General features: G+C 56.8%; 1 protein-coding gene across 1 annotated transcript in view; it reads left to right on the forward strand.

The window, feature by feature from the left end:
- Nucleotides 1-9,926, forward strand: part of LOC133357030 (uncharacterized) — a 15,643-nt gene extending 5,717 nt beyond the window's left edge. The window contains exons 2-13 of the mRNA XM_061574770.1: nucleotides 626-827; nucleotides 1,489-1,663; nucleotides 1,751-1,811; nucleotides 2,959-3,197; nucleotides 3,238-3,868; nucleotides 4,322-4,408; nucleotides 5,861-6,001; nucleotides 6,854-7,322; nucleotides 7,739-7,854; nucleotides 8,164-8,241; nucleotides 8,712-8,865; nucleotides 9,156-9,926. Coding sequence (XP_061430754.1) covers nucleotides 626-827; nucleotides 1,489-1,663; nucleotides 1,751-1,811; nucleotides 2,959-3,197; nucleotides 3,238-3,868; nucleotides 4,322-4,408; nucleotides 5,861-6,001; nucleotides 6,854-7,322; nucleotides 7,739-7,854; nucleotides 8,164-8,241; nucleotides 8,712-8,865; nucleotides 9,156-9,808 — 3,006 coding nt within the window. The 3' untranslated portion in view covers nucleotides 9,809-9,926. The remainder of the gene's footprint in view (nucleotides 1-625; nucleotides 828-1,488; nucleotides 1,664-1,750; nucleotides 1,812-2,958; nucleotides 3,198-3,237; nucleotides 3,869-4,321; nucleotides 4,409-5,860; nucleotides 6,002-6,853; nucleotides 7,323-7,738; nucleotides 7,855-8,163; nucleotides 8,242-8,711; nucleotides 8,866-9,155) is intronic.
- Nucleotides 9,927-18,198: the final 8,272 nt, after the last annotated feature.

Genomic DNA, 18,198 nt, shown 5'->3' on the forward strand with positions numbered 1-18,198 from the left:
GAGCCACGTGACGCGTGAGAACCACGTGACAGCCCCGTGACGCGTGAGGGCCACGTGACGCGTGAGAACCACGTGACAGCCCCGTGACGCGTGAGGGCCACGTGATGCGTGAAAGCCACGTGACAGCCCCGTGACGCGTGGGACGCTCACGACCTCGCCTGCTGTACGGGAGGTCGATCCATTTAGAATCAACATCGCGCGTTCAGCTGAGGGGGGTGTGGGGGAGGAGGCCACTTTCGCCGATAAGACATCGTCAGTGGTGTGAGTGAAGTTTGAAACCATTGAGGGTTTGTGACGGCATCACGATGACGATGATGGGCGGTATTCTCACTACACATGAAGCTGCTACACGCGTCCACAGTGGCCGTGTCGGAGTCGCTCAGTCCACAGCGATGCCATTCCTGGCTTGTCTATCTGTTTGTCTGTGTAAGGTTGCGGTGTGTAAACATCGCTAGCACTGGGGAGACAAAGGCGGCCGGGCGTGGTGCCGGCCACCCAACCCCCTCGTGCGCCGTGCCGGCCTTCGACCGCGCCGCGAAGCGAACGACCCCAGTTCGACAACGAGCGCTGGCTGACGACGCGCTGCGTTGCCCCCCCCCCCCCCGGTGCTGTGGGTGTCGTGCAGGTGAGGGGGGCCTGCGAGTGCGTTGGGGGGGGCCTCGCGGTGACGGCGGCCGAGCGGTTCGTGCGGCTGCACAAGGCGACGGTGGCGACGGCGGCGGTGGTGGCGGGGGGGGCGACTCCGCACGGCCCCCCACACCGACAACTCGTCAAGGTGGAGGAGGGGACACGGGGCGCCTCATCCTCATCCTCCTGCTACGCGGACGGTACGGGCTGGGCGGGGACTGCCGTGGTGCTGGTGGCGGTGGTGGTAGTGATGGTGGTGGTAGTGATGGTGGTGGTAGTGGTGGTGGTAGTGACGGTGGTGGTGGTAGTGACAGTGGTGGTGGTAGTGATGGTGGTGGTGGTGATGATGATGGTGGTAGTGGTCGTGACGGTGATGGTAGTGGTGGTGGTTGTGATGGTGGTAGTGGTGGTAGTGACGGTGGTGGTGGTAGTGATGGTGGTGGTGGTAGTGATGGTGGTAGTGTGAAGTCTATGGGTAGTGTTGAGTCTATGGGTAGTGTTGAGTCTATGGGCGTTGTTGAGTCTATGGGCAGTGTTGAGTCTATGGGTAGTGTTGAGTCTATGGTGCAGTGTTTAGTCTATGGTGCAGTGTTGAGTTTATGGGCAGTGTTGAGTCTATGGGCAGTGTTGAGTTTATGGGCAGTGTTGAATCTATGGGCAGTGTTGAGTCTATGATGCAGTGTTGAGTCTATGGGCAGTGTTGAGTTTATGGGTAGTGTTGAGTCTATGGGCAGTGTTGAATCTATGGGCAGTGTTGAGTTTATGGGCAGTGTTGAGTCTATGGGCAGGGTACGGGTAGCCGGGTACCGGATATCCGGTTGCGACCTCTGCCCATGCCTCTCTCCACCACGTGCTCTGCAGTCTACACCTGGGAAGGCCGCCTCAGGACCCCGGGGCTGCCCTCGGCGCTGCCTGAATACGAGGAGCCCCCCCAGCAGGCCCCCGCCTCCTCTTCCTCCTGTCGCCTGGAGCAGCCGCCGTCTCTCCTCCCGTCCTCCCCGCACGTCCGCTCGCTCTGCTCGACGCCCGAAATCCGGCGAGGTCGTGACCCCCGTAGACCCCTCGCTGTCTCGCTGGACGCCCGCTACGCCCAGAAGGACCCCGGTTCTGCGCGCGGGGACAGGCACCGAGCGGGACGCCTATGTGGGGGCGCGTCCGGGGTCCTTGAGACGCCCGGTCACGTGGTGAGCGTCACATCCGGAGGTTTGAAAACCTCGTGCTTTGAGAAGTTTAATAAATTACACTATGAGACATCTCCTTTACCAGTGGCAACATGTAGCAATAGGTTTCTACCCTTTCAACTGGTACAAAAACTGACACCTTTATACGAGAGATCATGTTTGCAATAACCACAACACAAGCAGTCAAAATGCAAAAAAAAAGAAACAACTCTGACTGCTTGTGTTGTGCCGTCCTCAGGTGAAGAACAAGGCTGTCGGAAAGACAGACCTGTTCTTTACCTGAGCACGGCTGCTTGCGTTGTGACCAAAACGTCGTGAGAATTGTATTGATTGTTTTATTTTTATTATTTTATTATTTCCCTTCTACGTGACTTTACCGAAAGAACCAAGAAGATGAATCCCTGCAGTCACGAAACCTTTAAATCGAAAAATAAAAACGTTTCTATTTGCTGTTTGAACATCTTAACACCTGTTTTATTGCCAGAAAGGGTACAACCCATTCTTGTTTTTAGTTGATACTGGCAAAAAGATCCCATTTTGCCAAATAATGTGTTGTACATTCAAGAGCCGTCGACCAATTGGCATCTGTTTTCGGGGGAGGTCAGCAAGTGATTTGTACAGATATCCGTCACTGCTATTGTGTTGAACCTTATCGCAGAATACTGCACTGCTTTGATAAGGGACCTGGCGCTGACTGAGAAATGTGTCCGGGGTTTGATCACCCATCCACCCACTCACCCCAAGACAAAGACCCGCGCATAGCCTTAACAGACTGTTGGGGCAAGTTTCGTTCGCGAGTAGCACCGATGGTTGGCGAGCGAGCACCACGTGCAGACACCCACCAACTCGCTCAGATGATCATTCACCCGTTGATTCACTCACCCACTCGCCCGCCCACCCACAAGGCTTGCCCACCTGTCCGAAAACTGCCATCACCAGGAGTTGATTCGTTGTAACCGAGATCTGGCCCCCAGTGTCGTTGCGCTAAACACCACCACACCGTGCCTCTGTGAAAAAGACTTTCGCAGCTCTTCGGATTCCTCCGGTCTAAACAAAGAGTCGCTTGAGTGGCTGACCCTCGGAGGGACGGAGAGAGCGTGAGATAAAGACGCTACCCCCACCACCCCCGGTGTGCGCGTGTCCCCTGCAGGCGTCCCAGGCCAGGGAGCCGTCCGCCGAGCCACCCCAGGGCACCTTCGTGGTGTCCCTGGAGGAAATCCACGAGGCGCGGCGACGCATGCACCTCCGTCGCCTCCTCTGCTCCTCCTACGAGCCGGCCGCTGCGTGTGAACTCCGCAATGGGCTCGTGGCCACGGGAATCTTGCGCGAGCCGGGATTGGAGGAGTACGAGGGGGAGAAGGAGGAGGGCGACGAGGTGGAGGAAGAGGAGCGGGAGGAGGTGTCGAAGTGGCAGCAGCGATGCCAGCAGCAGCAGCAGCGGATGGGCGATGAGGACGAAGTGGACTGTGTGTTTTTTGAAAACGGCCACGCGGTTTGCGGTGCTGGCACCGTGGCTGCACCGCGCAGGCCGCGGCCTTTGCCGGGACAGCGGCATCGGAAGCTGCGGACCGGACTTTGGGAGCGGCGGAGCGGAGGGTGCGGCGATCTGTTCCGGAAATCCGGCACTGGAAATCGGCGGTGATGACAACGGCGGCGCCCGCTTAGCAGGAAGAAGAAGAGGAGGAGGAGGAGGTGGCGACGAGAATGGGTCGGAGTTGGAGGTGGAAGAAGAGGTGGCGTGGATCTTGAGCCGACCGATCGGCGCCGGTGACGGCGGCATTGGCCGGGAGAGCGCGTTCAAGAGGAGCGGCGGCGGCGGCGGCTGCTACTTTGAGGGCGGCGCCGGTGCGGGCGCCGGGTGCCGCGCTTGCGCCGGGCACGCGGCTCCGCTCTACGGCTCGCCCGGAAAGGTCCACCTCAACGGGTGCGCCAGCGGCGGCGGCGGCTCCGTCGTAGAGGCGGACCTGGCGGTGCTCCGTGGCGACGCCGGCTCGCCGGGCCGCGCCGCCGTGGAGCGGAGGGAACGCAAGGGCCTCCTTTGCCGTCTGCAGCGTAAAACCGTAAGTGCCGCCCCCCCCCGCCCGTCGTTTGCGCCCCCCCTCATCACACGCCGGCGTGACGATGAGCTTCGGAATTCTTGCCCTGAGAGGTGCGTGTGTGTGTATGGGGAGCGGTGGTGCAGCGGTTAGCGTGCTGCGCTACTAATCCCGGCCACCCGAGTTCGATTCCCACTCAAGGCCACTGACATGGGCCTCCCCTAGGTCGACTCGAACGGTGGCTATTGTACTTGTGCAGCTGTCTGGCACACTCTTCCTTCCAATATTAGGAGGCCACTGGAGTTGTGCACTTTAAAATCGTCTAGATTGACGAACTAATTTCATTAGAACTGCTTTTGGTGTTTAGTTTGTTGTCCTTCCCCCGGCACCTCCAATTAGTACGGTTGGCTACGTACGGTACATGCGTGAGGTACGTGTGTGTGTGTGCATCTGCGTGTGCATGCCTGAACTGTGCAGAGGACGAGCAGCTTCAACGGATTCGATCTTCCGAGCAGGCAGGGAGCCTTGGGCCTAGACGAGAAGCCTTCCCTGCCGGTCAAGCACGTGAGTCGAGCGGTGCTGACGGCTGCCAAACTTCTCACGGTAGCGGCGTTTGCCTGATGAAGCTGGTTGTAATCACTGGCAAAACGTCGTACTCAGATTGTAAATGTCGTGGCTTGGCTCTCCAACACACAACCGGTGTTGCTGTACTAGTGACGAATTGGCCACGTTCTGTTTACGTGACAACCCTTACTAGTTGGCTGTGTCGGGTGGTGGTGGGTTTTAGCAACACATTTATATATTTACGCGATCTAACCCAAGAGCCTCTATTATGGATGATATTGGTGGCAAAAGCCTACATGTTAAACTGGATGGGCTGTAATGACCATCGTGGTGTCACGGGTCAACTCAGTGGGTCTCGCCCGAAATCACCTGAACTGGCCGCTTCTAAATAAAAACGTTCTCAAGTGTTTGATACCACCCAAGACGTTCACTGCCTCGCCTGATATACAGGAGGTCGTGGGTTCGATCCCGACCCTGACGCCTGCTGCTGTATATTTGGAGTTAGCATGTCTCTCTCTCTCCCAGTGGTGAGATGTTAACCACCTCGCCTGGTGTACAGGAGGTCGTGGGTTCGATGCCAACCCTGACGCCTGCTGCTGTATATTTGGAATTTGCATGTCTCTCTCTCTCTCAGTGGTGACATGTTAACCACCTCACCTGGTGTACAGGAGGTCGTGGGTTCGATCCCGACCCTGACGCCTGCTGCTGTATATTTGGAGTTTGCGTGTCTCTCTCTCTCCCAGTGGTGACATGTTAACCACCTCACCTGGTGTACAGGAGGTCGTGGGTTCGATCCCGACCCTGACGCCTGCTGCTGTATATTTGGAGTTTGCGTGTCTCTCTCTCTCTCCCCGTGGTCGCGTGGATTTTTCTCAGGGTCCTCCGGTTTTTCCCTCCACGTTTAGAACCAACATCGCGCGTTTAGAATATTTAAGCTGCGATACATTTCCACGTGATGATGAAAAAGAGCTACGCAGCTCAAGTGGGAATTATCTGGTAAAATAAACATAATTTAATAGTTTATAGTATTCCATCCCGTTTCCTCATTCATAAATGTCAGCACTGCGGTTCTCCATGTGTGGCGTTACATTCAATGTGTGTTCTGAAACCGTTTGCTAAACCGCGGCAATTCCTCGGCAAGCGAGCAGCGGCGGCACCGCAGTCAGCGCTACGAACCCCGGCGACCAGAGTTCGATTCCCGCTCACGGCCACCAACACCGGTGACGGTTATCCGAACCGGATCCGGGGCCTCCCCTAGGTCGACTCGGCCTCAAATGAGTACCTGGTTGCGGCGTGTAAAATCATCGCCACCGGGGAGGGAAAAGCGGCCGGGCGTGGTGCTGGCCACCCACCCCCGTCGTGTGCCACAGCGCCGGCCCGCGTCAGCGTCCCAACAGTCTGTTAAGGCCACACGGTGGGTGCGGGGTGGTTGGATCTTTGTCTTCGGTGAAGGAGGAGGACGCGGATCCGTGCGGGGAGTCGCCCTATCGGCGAGCTTCGGCGCCGGACAGCTTCCTGGGCAAGAAGGTCAAGTCGGTGCGGGACACGGTGAAGAAGACCATGACCAAGCTGGCAAAGGCGAACTGTGAAGAGGTGTGGAGACTGTCACCGTCGTTTTCATTATCGTTGTCATCATCATCATTATTGGGGCAAGCAACATCTCACGGCGAGATGTTAACTACCTCGCCTGGTATACAGGAGGCCTTGGGTTCGATCCCGACCCTGACGCCTTCTTTATATTTGGAGTTTGCATGTCTTTCTCTCTCTCCCCGTGGTGGGATGTTAACTACCTCGCCTGGTATACAAGAGGTGGTGGGTTTGATCCCGACCCTGACACCTGCTGTTTTTTGGAGTTTGCGTGTTCTCTCATTACTATACTGTAGTCATTGTACATTCAGTAGAATAAATATTATAATCATCTCATGGGTAGCAGTGGTGCAGTGGTTTAGCGCACTGCGCTATGAACCCAGGGAATTGAGTTGGATTCCTGACCACGGCTACGATCGGTGGTCTGTCCTGGCAAGCTCAATATTTTCGGTAGATTTATAACCTAAGCACCATCACCAAAAATGCAAAGACAAGGATCCCCCGTACAGCCTTAACAAACTGTTGGGCCAAGTGCTCTTAGCGAGTAGCGCCTATGAAGGCCGGCACAGCACACAAGGGGATGGGTGGCCAGCACCACGCCCGGCCGCCTTTGTATCCCCAGTGGCGATGTTTACATACCGCACCAGGTACTCATTTGAGTCGACTTAGGGGAGGCCCAGGATCCGGTTCAGACAATCATCATCGGTGTTGGCCATGAGCGGGAATTGAACTTGAGTTGCCGGGTTCGTAGCGCAGCGTAGCGCTAACCGCTACACCGCCGCTCGCCTCACCACTATCACCGTCACCGCTACCGCCTACCGCCGCCACTCAACTGCCCTGCCTCTTTCACCCCCACAGCGTGAATCCGACTTCGACGTTGCCCTCCGCTGCACGCGTCTCTCTCTGGAAGAGGAGCAGCTGGTGGAGGAGAAGCAGCCGGGCAACAGCCAAAACAACGGCCACCACCACCACCAGCAGCAGCAGCAGCAGTGGCAGCTGGCCGAGTTGGGGGGGGAGGCGCATGAGGAAGCGGGAGAGCGTCAAGAGAACTTTGCTTCCTGCCTGAACGGCGCCCGCCTGCGCGAATTCCACCGCTGCGCCGCCCGCGCCCCACCAAGCTCCTCCTGTCGCCGGGCGCCGGAGGTCGGCGTCGCCGGGGGATCGTGCGGGACCGGCGAGCGTCTCGCCGCCACCGGCGTCTCCCGCTCGCCGGGGGGCATCGCCGCCGTGCCGGCCGTGGCGCCATTGTCGCCGCGAGACCAGCGGAAAGCCGGCGCGCACGCCACGGAGGTGCGCGCCATCGTCCACCGGGAGAACCACGCCACCGGTGAGGACGATCGCCCGCCCGCTCATTCGCTACGTCGCTCGCTACGTCGCTCGCTCCTGGAGGGTTCGCGCAGGTTTTCCGAGGTGGTGCACGTAGTTGGCGGTGTAGGCGGTGGGCGCCGGCGCCACGGTTGGCCGAAACGTACGGCGCGAAAGAAGTTCAACACACGCATACGCACGCGCACACGCACACACGTACACATGCACGCGCACGCACACACGCACACACGCACACACGTACACATGCACGCGCACGCACACACGCACACACGCACGCGCACGTACGCTCACACACACCCGCACACGCACACACACACACGCACACACGCACACACGCACACACGCACACACGCACGTACGCTCTCGCGCGCGGGGCGGCTAATGCCGCCGCGCTTCTCTCTCCCCGCGTCCACGCAGAGCCGCCGCCCGCTCCGGGCTTGGCGGCGGACACCGGCGCCGGTGCGGAGTTGGCGTCGGGGCCTGCGGCTGACGGCGACCGATCGGCGGTGGCGGCGGCGGCCGTCGGAGACGCGGTGAGGGCGACGGTGGCACGGGTCGTCCCGGGGACGGCAGGGCGTGCGTGGGGTGTTGGGACGAGGCCGGGTGGGGGTCATCCCGTCGGGGCGTCTTCAGGAGAAGCGGACGCTGGGTTCGGTTTCGAACTTTCTGGGTCTCATTGGCAGACTCCTTGCCCCAATCTAGCTCGCAAACTCGAATAATAAACTGATAAACAAAACGTACCGCACACGTGTACTGATACGTGGAGACTAAATTTTAACGTATATATATAAAAAATAGGTTTTATGGTATTTTCAATAATGTTATGATGTATTTGCCGCCAGGAAAGCAAAGGTTCCTCACGTCGCAAAAAAACGAAACCCAAGACGGTGTTTGAACTGCTGGAGAGGATTCACCTGCAGGTGACCGTCCGGCTCACAATGACGACGAAAACGACGGCGATGACGACAGCGATGACGACGGCGATTACCATGGCGATGACGACGGCGATGACGATGGCGATAACGACGGCGATGACAACGGCGACAGCGATGACGAAGACGATGACGGTGACGATGACGATGATGACAGCAGCGGGGTCGTGTTCGGGGCGTGCTGTTCGCTTCGAGCCGGGAGATGCTTCCAATAATTCAATTATGTTCCAGGATTTTAATTTTTCTGCTTGTGTGAGCGAGCCATTGGCCGCGTGAGTCGTGGCTGTGTGGGTGAACGTGTGAATGAGTGAATGGCTGGCTGGGTAGGTGGGTGAATGAGTGGGTGAGTGAGTAAATGAGCCGCTCATTGATCGAGCGAGTCAGTGAATGGCTCTGTGACGGAGCGAGCGACTGACTGTGTGCGTCATCGCCCCCTCTCCCCTCCCGGCGCACTGCAGGACTACGCGGGGCTGCTGACGCGTAGCGGCTACGAGGACTTGGAGACGCTGGGCCTGCTGGACGCCGAGGACCTGGACGAGATGGGAGTCCTCGACCACGAACACCGCGCCAAGCTGCTCACCGCCGCCGCCCTCCTGCGAGCCGACGACCGCGGTACGGGCGGCCCGCCACCTACGCCGTGGGGCCACTCAGACTCGCTCCTCCGCCGTAGGGCTCTTGGGCTTACACCTCTGCCGTGGGGTTCCTGAGACTCGCTCCTCCGCCGTGGGGCCACTCAGACTCGTACAACAAGAGAGTCAGATGACTCTCGTAAAAGTTGATCCGATAAGCACGCGCCCACGCACGCACACACACCCACGCACGCACACACACCCACGCACGCACACGTCGAAATTCATCCACACCCATCGCGCTAACCGCAGGGCCGGTGCGTCTTTCGCCAGAGAACCACGGCCGGCAGAGGAACGCGTCGTTCGACCAAGACGCCGCCCACCACGGCACGTCGGCCTTCTGCGGCGACGCGGCAGGATTGGCGGCGGCGGTCCGGCACCGCTCGCCGGGCCGCTCCGCCGAAGACCCGCGGCGCCGTGCGGCCGTCCGGTGCTTCTCGGCCGGCTCGCGCCGAGCGCCGGCCCCGGCCGCCGCGTGGGGCTGCGTCGGCGTGGAGACCCGGGGCCCGGCGAGGCGGTCCTGGTCGCTGGACGACGTGCGGAAGATCGAGCACCTCCTGGAGTTCGGCAGGTGGCAGCGGAGGCTCGCGCACCGCGGCGACTCGGGGCGCTGGTGGAGTCCCGGCCACCACCACCACCGCCACCACCGCCACCACCGCCACCGCCGTCGTCGTGACGAGCAGCAGGACCTCGGGGCGTGCGGGGAGGACGTCGCTGCTCGCCAGACCACGGCGGCCGCGGCCGCTATTGAGCCGGCCGATGCGGTGATGTCGGCCGCGGAGGCGCCCGGAGCAGCCTCCTCGGACGGGCCGGGAGCAAAGGCGGTGGAGGCGGTGGGGGCGGTGGGGGTGGTCGATCCAGCCGGTGGTGACCCCAACGGGGAGGCCGTCGCGGAGCCGCCGGCGGCAGGCGCCGCAGTCTCGTGATGCCGACGACGCCGCGGCCGACGAGGAGGAGAAGGCCGCCGGGCACTGCCGGTCAATGACGATGGCGGAGGTGGTGGAGGTGGTGGAGGTGGTGGACCTCGCCGAGTGTGCCGACCGGCGCGGCGACGCCGACGGGCCCGCGACTCCGCGCGGCCCCCCCGGGGCGGACTTGGAGAGGGCGGCGGGGGGCAGCACGGAGAGCGTCGGCGGAGTCGGAGGGAGAAACCACCACGACCACCGCCACCACCGCCACCACCGCCGCGCACGACCCAACAGTTCCCACGGCGCCGAGCGGCGGGACGGCGATGGCGGCGGCTGGGCGACCGACGGCCTGGCGGCGATGCTGCTGCAGAGGGAGCCGGAGGGGGAGGGGGCGGAGCGGTGCGCCGAGAAGGTGAACGCTCGCAGACCCCCGCGCCGGGAAGGGACACCCCGGGTTCGACTGCCGCCCCAAGGCGGGGGGCCGTCGTCTTGCGCTTTGCCTACCGACGATGAAAATCGTTGCAAAGCGTGACGGCGGCTGGGGTGATGAAGAGCGGGGTCGTTGTGAAAAGTGGTGTTGGTGGTGTAGTTTTGGCGGTGACAGGTGGGAGCGGTTAAGGAGATGTTGGGGTAGTGATAGGGGTTGTGGTAGTATCAGGGGTAGTGATACACAACATCACAATCACAACATTCACAACATCACAACATTCACAACATCACAACATTCACAACAACAACCAACAAGTGAAGTCGTTTCAGCAACGTGCCAGCTGCGATCGTTTCGGCTCGACGGTTCTGTCGCGCGCCCGGTCCTAGCAAAGGCCTGCAAATCGATACTCATCAGAATAACGTTTGTAAACAAAAATATAACAACACCAATAATCATAATGAGTTGTACGCCTTTTGGCGTCATCTGGTCCAACACCAATGGAGACTAGGCTCTAAGGAAAGCTGTCTCGGGTGTGGACCAATCAACTTCAAGGACAGTGCATATCATTATCATCATCAGAGTTGTTTCCTTTTGTTTGCATTTTGACTGCTTGTGTTGTGGTTATTGCAAACATGATGCCTTGTATAAAGGTGTCAGTTTTGTACCAGTTTAAAGGGTAAAAACCTACTACTAAATCATAATAATTGTCTGCGGTTTTTGCAAAACCTGAACCGGAGCGGTGATCGTCGGGGCTTGTGTCCGAGCGAGCGACCGAGGCGAGCCGGTGCCAATGTGTTCCAGCGTGGATGCGGATCCGTGCCGGCCTCGCTCGTGCTCCGCTTCTCGCAAGAGCTCGGGGCGCAGTCCCGGGCAGTGGCGGCCAGCCTGGACGACCTGCACCTAGGCTGGCACAAGCGGCTGGCGCACGCGCAGGTGAGGCCGGGCCCTGCGGGCGTGAGTGTTTGTCTTTTTTTGTGCGAGTGTGTGACTGCACACACACGTACACGGGGAGTGGTAGTGAAGCGGTTAGCGCGCTGCGCTATAAACCCGGCGACCCGGGTTCGATTCCCGCTCACAGCCAACACCAGTGACGATTATCTAAACCGGTCCTGGGCCTCCCCTAGGTCGACTCAGCCTTAAATGAGTACCTGGTGCGGTGTGTAAACATCGCCACTGGGGAGACAAAGGCGGTCGGGCGTGGTGCTGGCCACCCACCCCCTCGTGTGCTGTGCCGGCCTTCATAGGTGCTCGCTAACAGCACATGCCCCTACAGTCTGTGAAGGCTACACAGGGGATCTTTGTCTTTGTTTTTGCAATGGGGAGCGGTGGTGTAGCAATTATTATGCTGCGCTACGAACCCCACTTTGAGCCGAGTTCGATTGTCTCTCACGGCCAACACCAGTGGCGATTGTCTGAACCGGTCCTGGGCCTCCCCTAGGGCGACTCGGCCTCAAATGAGTACCTGCGGTGTGTAAACATCGCCACTCGGGAGACAAAGGCGGTCAGGCGTGGTGCTGGCCACCCACCCCCTCGTGTGCCGTGCCGGCCTTCACAGGTGCTCGCTAACAGCATTTGCCCCTACAGTCTGTTAAGGCTACACGGAGCGTCTTTGTCTTGCGATGGAGAGCTAGATTGCAGCAATTTGGCACAGTAGGGGGCACAGGTGGTGCATCTGCCAGTCAACTCAGTCGGTCAACTCGTGGCACCTAGGTCAACTCAGCCATAAATGGGTCCCTGGTGCGGTGTGTCTAAACATCACATGCGCACTTCACATTCGGGCGATAGCGCGTGTGGTGCTGGGGCAATTCCTGGCGTTTCGCTCCAAAGCACGTGGTGCGAAACGTCAGACATCGTGCCGGGACCACCCGGTTACATGCGCAACGCGGCGACGTTTTTAACCGCTGTTCCCATCACCTCCGTTTGACAGATCCTCCGTTCCGACCAATCGGAGGGCTCGACGCAGGCGGGCGCCGCCGCGGGCCTCAGTAAGCCCGCCTCCGATTGGCTCGCGGGCCTGGGCAGCTCCGTGTACATCAACGGGCTGAGCGACGACATCGTGGATCAGCTGACCCTGGGAGAAGTGAAGGATTCTGGGAGGGACGAGCGCCCCCTGCTGCCCACGGTCAAAGGGCCTTTCGAGAGGCACTCCGGCGCAAGCGCCGTTCATCCCAGGAGGTGACGAGGATTCGCGGGAAACCGATCAACGCTCGAAGGCTTCGGTGTTGCTGAATTGGCGTTTCACGTTTGGGCCGAAAGTTCAAACTAAAAGTCAACGAAACATTTTTTTTTTATCTCACCAGGTAAGGCTCCACTCAGCTCTGTAGCTCTTCTTCAGAAGCGATCGTGGCCGTCCACAAATGAGAGCTCAACGAAGCGGCCTATCACGTGCACATTTATCGCGGGCAAATGCTCTAAACACGCACGTCGATTGTAAAGTGTGGAGGGAAAAACCGGAGGACCCGGAGAAAAATCCACGCGACCACGGGGAGAGATAGAGAGAGAGACACGATAACTCCAAATATACAGCAGCAGGTGTAGTCAGTCACGGTGGTGGTGGGGTAAAGTGTGGAGTGCTCGCTCACACCTCTGCCGAGATGTCTTTCCAGCGGCCCCCGGAAGAAAGTTGCCAAAAAATACTTTCCCGGAGGGACTTTCTGGCACTGCCTCCGAGCCGAGGAACACTTCTTCTCGCCGAGGAACACATCCGCCAGCAGTCGCGCGAGCAAAGCAATTGCCGGGCGCTGCGCCTTTAGCTTTATCTGTGCTGGTTCACGAATCTTCTTACGTACGGCCGCTGAGACAACGACTGCAGTTTCACATGCAAGTGGGTCAAGCCCAGATGACCGCATCGGGAGCAGCGGAGTGGTGCATCATCGCTGTGATGTCTCCTTCATATTTGTGGATCGGGCCATTGCGTCGATGTATGTTGTACTATACGGTCTGTTCTGGATGACCCACAGTTTTTAATTTTCCCATTTGTGCATCATCATCTGATAGTGCCATGCTTTGTGCGGTGGATGCGGTTTCGAGTGGACCATGAGCTCCGGGGAAGATCAAACCCCAGGGATGGTTCACGTTAAGGTGGTGTTTGCCTGTGAGCTTCCTTTGAATTCCATTCAGCTCTCCAAACCTAATCGGGGGTTGAATTTGCGCCGTTCAAGGTTATAAGCGCAAGGGGGCCAAAAGGGCCTCGGGCGACTACAAGCGATGACGAGGGACGGGATTGAGGTCCTGATGAACGAGACGGGGGGCACGGAGAGACGCGGCGGTCCGAGTGCGCTGGGGTGTGGTGGGGGGGGCTCGGACATCGGCACCGGTCCGAGAGGTCGCGCCTCCGAGGGGTCACGCCGTCGCCCAACGTGACCCCTCTGGAGCGAGAGGGTCACTGGAACTCCCGGGGGGGTTCAAAACGTCGCTACTGGACGTCTTGTGATGAGGCGCTTTGTAGCTCTTCGGATTCCTCCAGTAAAAATAAAGTTTGATTCTGATTCTGTCGCTGTCGCAAGGACCTCGAAGAGCCTAGGGCGGTCGCGAAGACGGCACGACGCAATCCCGTCGGTCGGGCCCTTGGTTGTCTGCGATGTGGCGTGCGGTGGAATGCGCTTTGGACTTGTGCGTTTTAATCAATGATCACGGAGTGTTCCGTCATTACACACACAAAGTGCTCGCCACAAATGAACCGTAACACCTCGCTGATATCGTAAAGGAGCTATAAAGCGCCACCACGTGAACTCCGCTCATTCTCACAGCAGCAGCAGCAGCGACTTTTGGCTCGGCCACCGAACAAAAGCGGTGATCACCGCATCATCGCACGGCGCTTTCAGACGCGCTTCTGCGGACGTCTTGAACGATCTTCCGTTATTAGGAAGCCACTGGAGCTATGCACTTTTAAATCATCATCTAGATTGACACGTACGGTGCGAAGGAAGTTCAACGTACTTAAGAAAAAATGTGTTGCCGCATGGCTTACGCGTTTCCGATCGCCGACGATTGCCGGCGCTTCCAGTGGTGGCTTTTCAAAGCATCCAAATGTTGAAACGCAGAGCTTGGGCAATGGTCAGCGCCGCGTGTCCGGCCGCCTTCCCCGATCGGCTGTGGTTCTCCCACGCCTCTGGATCATCCTCTCTCGCTCCCGAGTGCGAACGGGGGAAAAAAATTGTAACATCGCTAAAACATCCGCACGCAAACTCGTGGGGACGAATAAAAGGGATGACGGTTTGTGTTGTTGTTGTTGTTGCTGCCTGGAACGCGTCGCTGAGCCTGTGAGAGTAACTATGGCCGACTTTGAATTCTGGGGAGGTGTGGGGTGAGTGGGGGGGTGGGGGGCTCTGTTTAAATGAATCTGCCGCATGCTTGAATGCCCCCCCCCCAAGTGCGCCCTTGTAAAACAGATCTCTTAATCGAGTCCATAAAATGCGCGGCTACGGTTTAACGAGCGGGCGCAGTGCGGCACAAAAGCGCCCCGTTTGGAAGGCACTTTGGCGGGAAAATTCGCGACCACGTGACGATCCACCGCGTGGCGAGCCGCCGCGTGACGAGGCACCACGTGACGAGCCACCACGTGACGAGCGACCACGTGACGAGGCACCACGTGACGAGCGACCACGTGACGAGGCACCACGTGACGAGCGACCGCGTGACGAGTCACCACGTGACGAGCCACCACGTGACGTGCCACCACGTCACGAGCCACCACGTGACGAGGCACCACGTGACGAGCGACCACGTGACGAACGACCACGTGACGAGCGACCACGTGACGAGACACCGCGTGACGAGGCACCACGTGACGAGCAACGGAAAAAGCGAGCGCTATAACACGATGTATTAACATCAATAATAGTGATGATGATAATGATGATGACGACATATTGCACAAATATTGCACTTTTATACGCGGAGATTGCAAGCGGAACGAAAGCGCGCGTGATCGTCGTATCGAACGTGTTGATTGACTTAACCTCGAGGCGCATGACTTGCTCGCAACGATGACACAATAACCACACTTGCCAAAACGAATGTTTATTTTCTTATTTTGTAAATAACCAGCACTTAATTTAAAGTTGTACAAATCAGCTGTTGTTTCCACTCTCCATCCTCCACCCTCCCCAATGTGGGTTGTACTTAAAAAACCCAGATAATTCTTTAAAAAAACATCTTGTAAAAAAACCCAAACAATTATTTAAAAAAAACACATAATTAAAAAAATACCCCATACAATTATACAACAACTCACCATATACATTTTTTAACTCGTACAATAAAAAAAATGGATTCAAGGAACCCATATAAAAAAAATTTAAAACCCTATTTTTAAAACCCCATACAATAAAAAAACCCCATATATTTATTTTAAAAAGACCATACAATTATAAAAATCACCCCATATAATTCCTCGCAAATCTGCAGCCTCCCACACCTCACGTGCCCTTCTTAGTGGCTGTGTGGGGACGCGCGCGTGTCCAGGGCTGGGTTTGGCGAGGCGCTCGGTTTACCGAGACGGACATCGAGGACCCATCGTCCCACCGCGGAGACGGAGCGCCGGGAGCGCCCCGCGAATGTGTGGAGAGTGAAATGGATCGTGGCGGAATGGGGGAAAGGGCCTTCATCCAGCAGTGGATAAAACATGGGCGACGGTTACGAAAGAGGCCACTACAGCACTGACCACGGAATTTACGCGCTCGATATGTACACACGCGCACACGCGCACACACACACGCACACGCGCACACACACACACGCGCACACACACACACACGCGCACACGCGCACACACACACACGCACATGCGCACACACACACACGCGCACTCACACACACACGCACACACACGCGCGCGCGAGAGATAAATTGGCCAACCGGACAAGCTCGATTCATGATTATTGATAATTGTTTTTTTTACCCTTTTATCCGGCAACAAAACTGACACCTTTTTTACAAGGAGTCATGTTTGCATAGACCACAATACCTGCAGTCATAATACAAACAAAAAACATAACTCTGATAATGTATCCACTGTCCTTGAAGTTGATTGGTCCACACCCGAGACAGCTTTCCTTAGAGCCTAGTCTCACATGGTGTTGGACCAGATGACGCCAAAAGGCGCACAACTCAAAGACAATGCACTATCAGAGTATGAGAGCTCGGGGTAAGCATTTACACCATTGGAACCTCATTTGCCAGTAAAAAAAAATTATAATTGTTTTTTTACCCTTTTATCTGGCAACAAAACTGACACCTTTTTTAACAAGGAGTCATGTTTGCATAGACCACAATACCTGCAGTCGTAATGCAAACAAACACATAACTCTGATAATGTATGCACTGTCCTTGAAGCTCGATTCATGTTCAAGTTGATGCATTGACGGCGACTTTTCTCACGGACGGAGTTGCACTCGACGGAAAATCATAGCGATGCCCCCGTTTCCCGTTCAAAGCGGGGTTCGCTTTCCCCCGCTGTCCGCGTCTGCAACGCATCGTTGGGGCCGCCTCGAATCGCGAGCGGGCCTGCAAATTGAAGTCGCGGTGGCCGGCAACGCTCCTTCCGTTCCCAGCCACGCTCCACGTCCAGTGGCGGGTGCTATCAAAACCTATCACGCTCCTCCTCTAGGTTGACTCAACCTTAAATGAGTGCCCTGTGTAAAACCATCGTGCGCCGTGCCGGCCTTAATAGGTGCTCGCTAACAGCACTTGCCCCAATGGACTTTAAAGCTAAGCGGTGGATGTGTCTTTGCGTGTCATCTGTACTCTGCGCAAACTATATTTTAGATCTCTCATGAGGTCTGAGTTGCGGGGCAGGCTCTGGCCGATAACGACGCAACGGCATTTCGTCTCGATGTAAGCGTACGGGTCTCCGTGTGAATCTGTGAACCTCTGTGTAAAGTCAGTGGGGTCTTGTATGTCTACGAGTCTCTGTGTATATTCGTGGGGGTTCTGTGTGCACGCTCGGCGGTGGAGCGTGACTGGCATGGGGCCTCTGTGCCCTGACCTCTGACCCCGCGACGTTTCCGGCGCAGTTGCACCGCCTGCACGCTCGATAGCTGCACGCTCGCTGCATGACGTGGAAAAGTAAAAAAAGTTCTCGCGAAATATGAATCGTTGGACAAAAAGATTGATGACGACGATGACGATGGTGGCGGCGACGATGACGACAACGATCCTGATCAAGTCATACTCTTAGGTTTTTTCGGTAAAGTCACGTCGGTAAAAAATTTTAATTAATAAAAGTAAAATAAAACAAATTAAAAAATTCACGACGTTTCGGAAGCAACACAAGCCTCCGGTTTCAGGTGGAACCGTCACAGCCACGACAGCTGTATCAAGTAAATGAGAGATCACAAGAAATACCACCCCGTATATATAATGGTTGAGGGGGGGAAGGGCCAGGAACGGCACACTTTTTTATTAATATGGTAAGGTGAGGCTTAAGACCAAGAATAGACTGCATAACAAAGGACTGAGCCTTTGTTATGGAGAGGTGCGGTGTGTAACTAACACCTAGCATACATAACAAAGTGTGAAAAAAGAAAGCAAGTAAAAAACTAAAACTGGTCAAACAACAAACTGGCTGTCTATCAATAACCTGTAATAGTTGTCTGATACAGCTGTCGTGGCTGTGACGGTTCCACCTGAAGACGGAAGCTTGTGTTGCCTCCGAAACGTCGTGATTTTTATTTTATTTTTTATTTTACTTTTATTAATTAATTTTTTTTACCTACGTGACTTTACCGAAAAAATCTAAGAGTATGAACCCTTGCGGTCACGAAAGCTTCAAATCTAGAATGATCAAGTCACTTGCCGAGAAAAGTGTGAAATCAATTCGCTTGTGTAAATATATGCGGCTTGGCAGCGCTCCTGCCGTGAATTTGGAGCAAATTCTACGTTCGAAAGGGAAATTGAAACACGCCACAAAAGCGAGCCGCCACCACGTTGCCGACGTACCGCCGGTCATATTTTTTGTCTTCTCCAAACGTACGTT

The sequence above is a fragment of the Lethenteron reissneri genome, chromosome 56 (genome assembly GCF_015708825.2).
Source record: "Lethenteron reissneri isolate LAM-NWPU_2019-01 chromosome 56, ASM1570882v1, whole genome shotgun sequence".
Classification (NCBI taxonomy): domain Eukaryota; kingdom Metazoa; phylum Chordata; class Hyperoartia; order Petromyzontiformes; family Petromyzontidae; genus Lethenteron; species Lethenteron reissneri.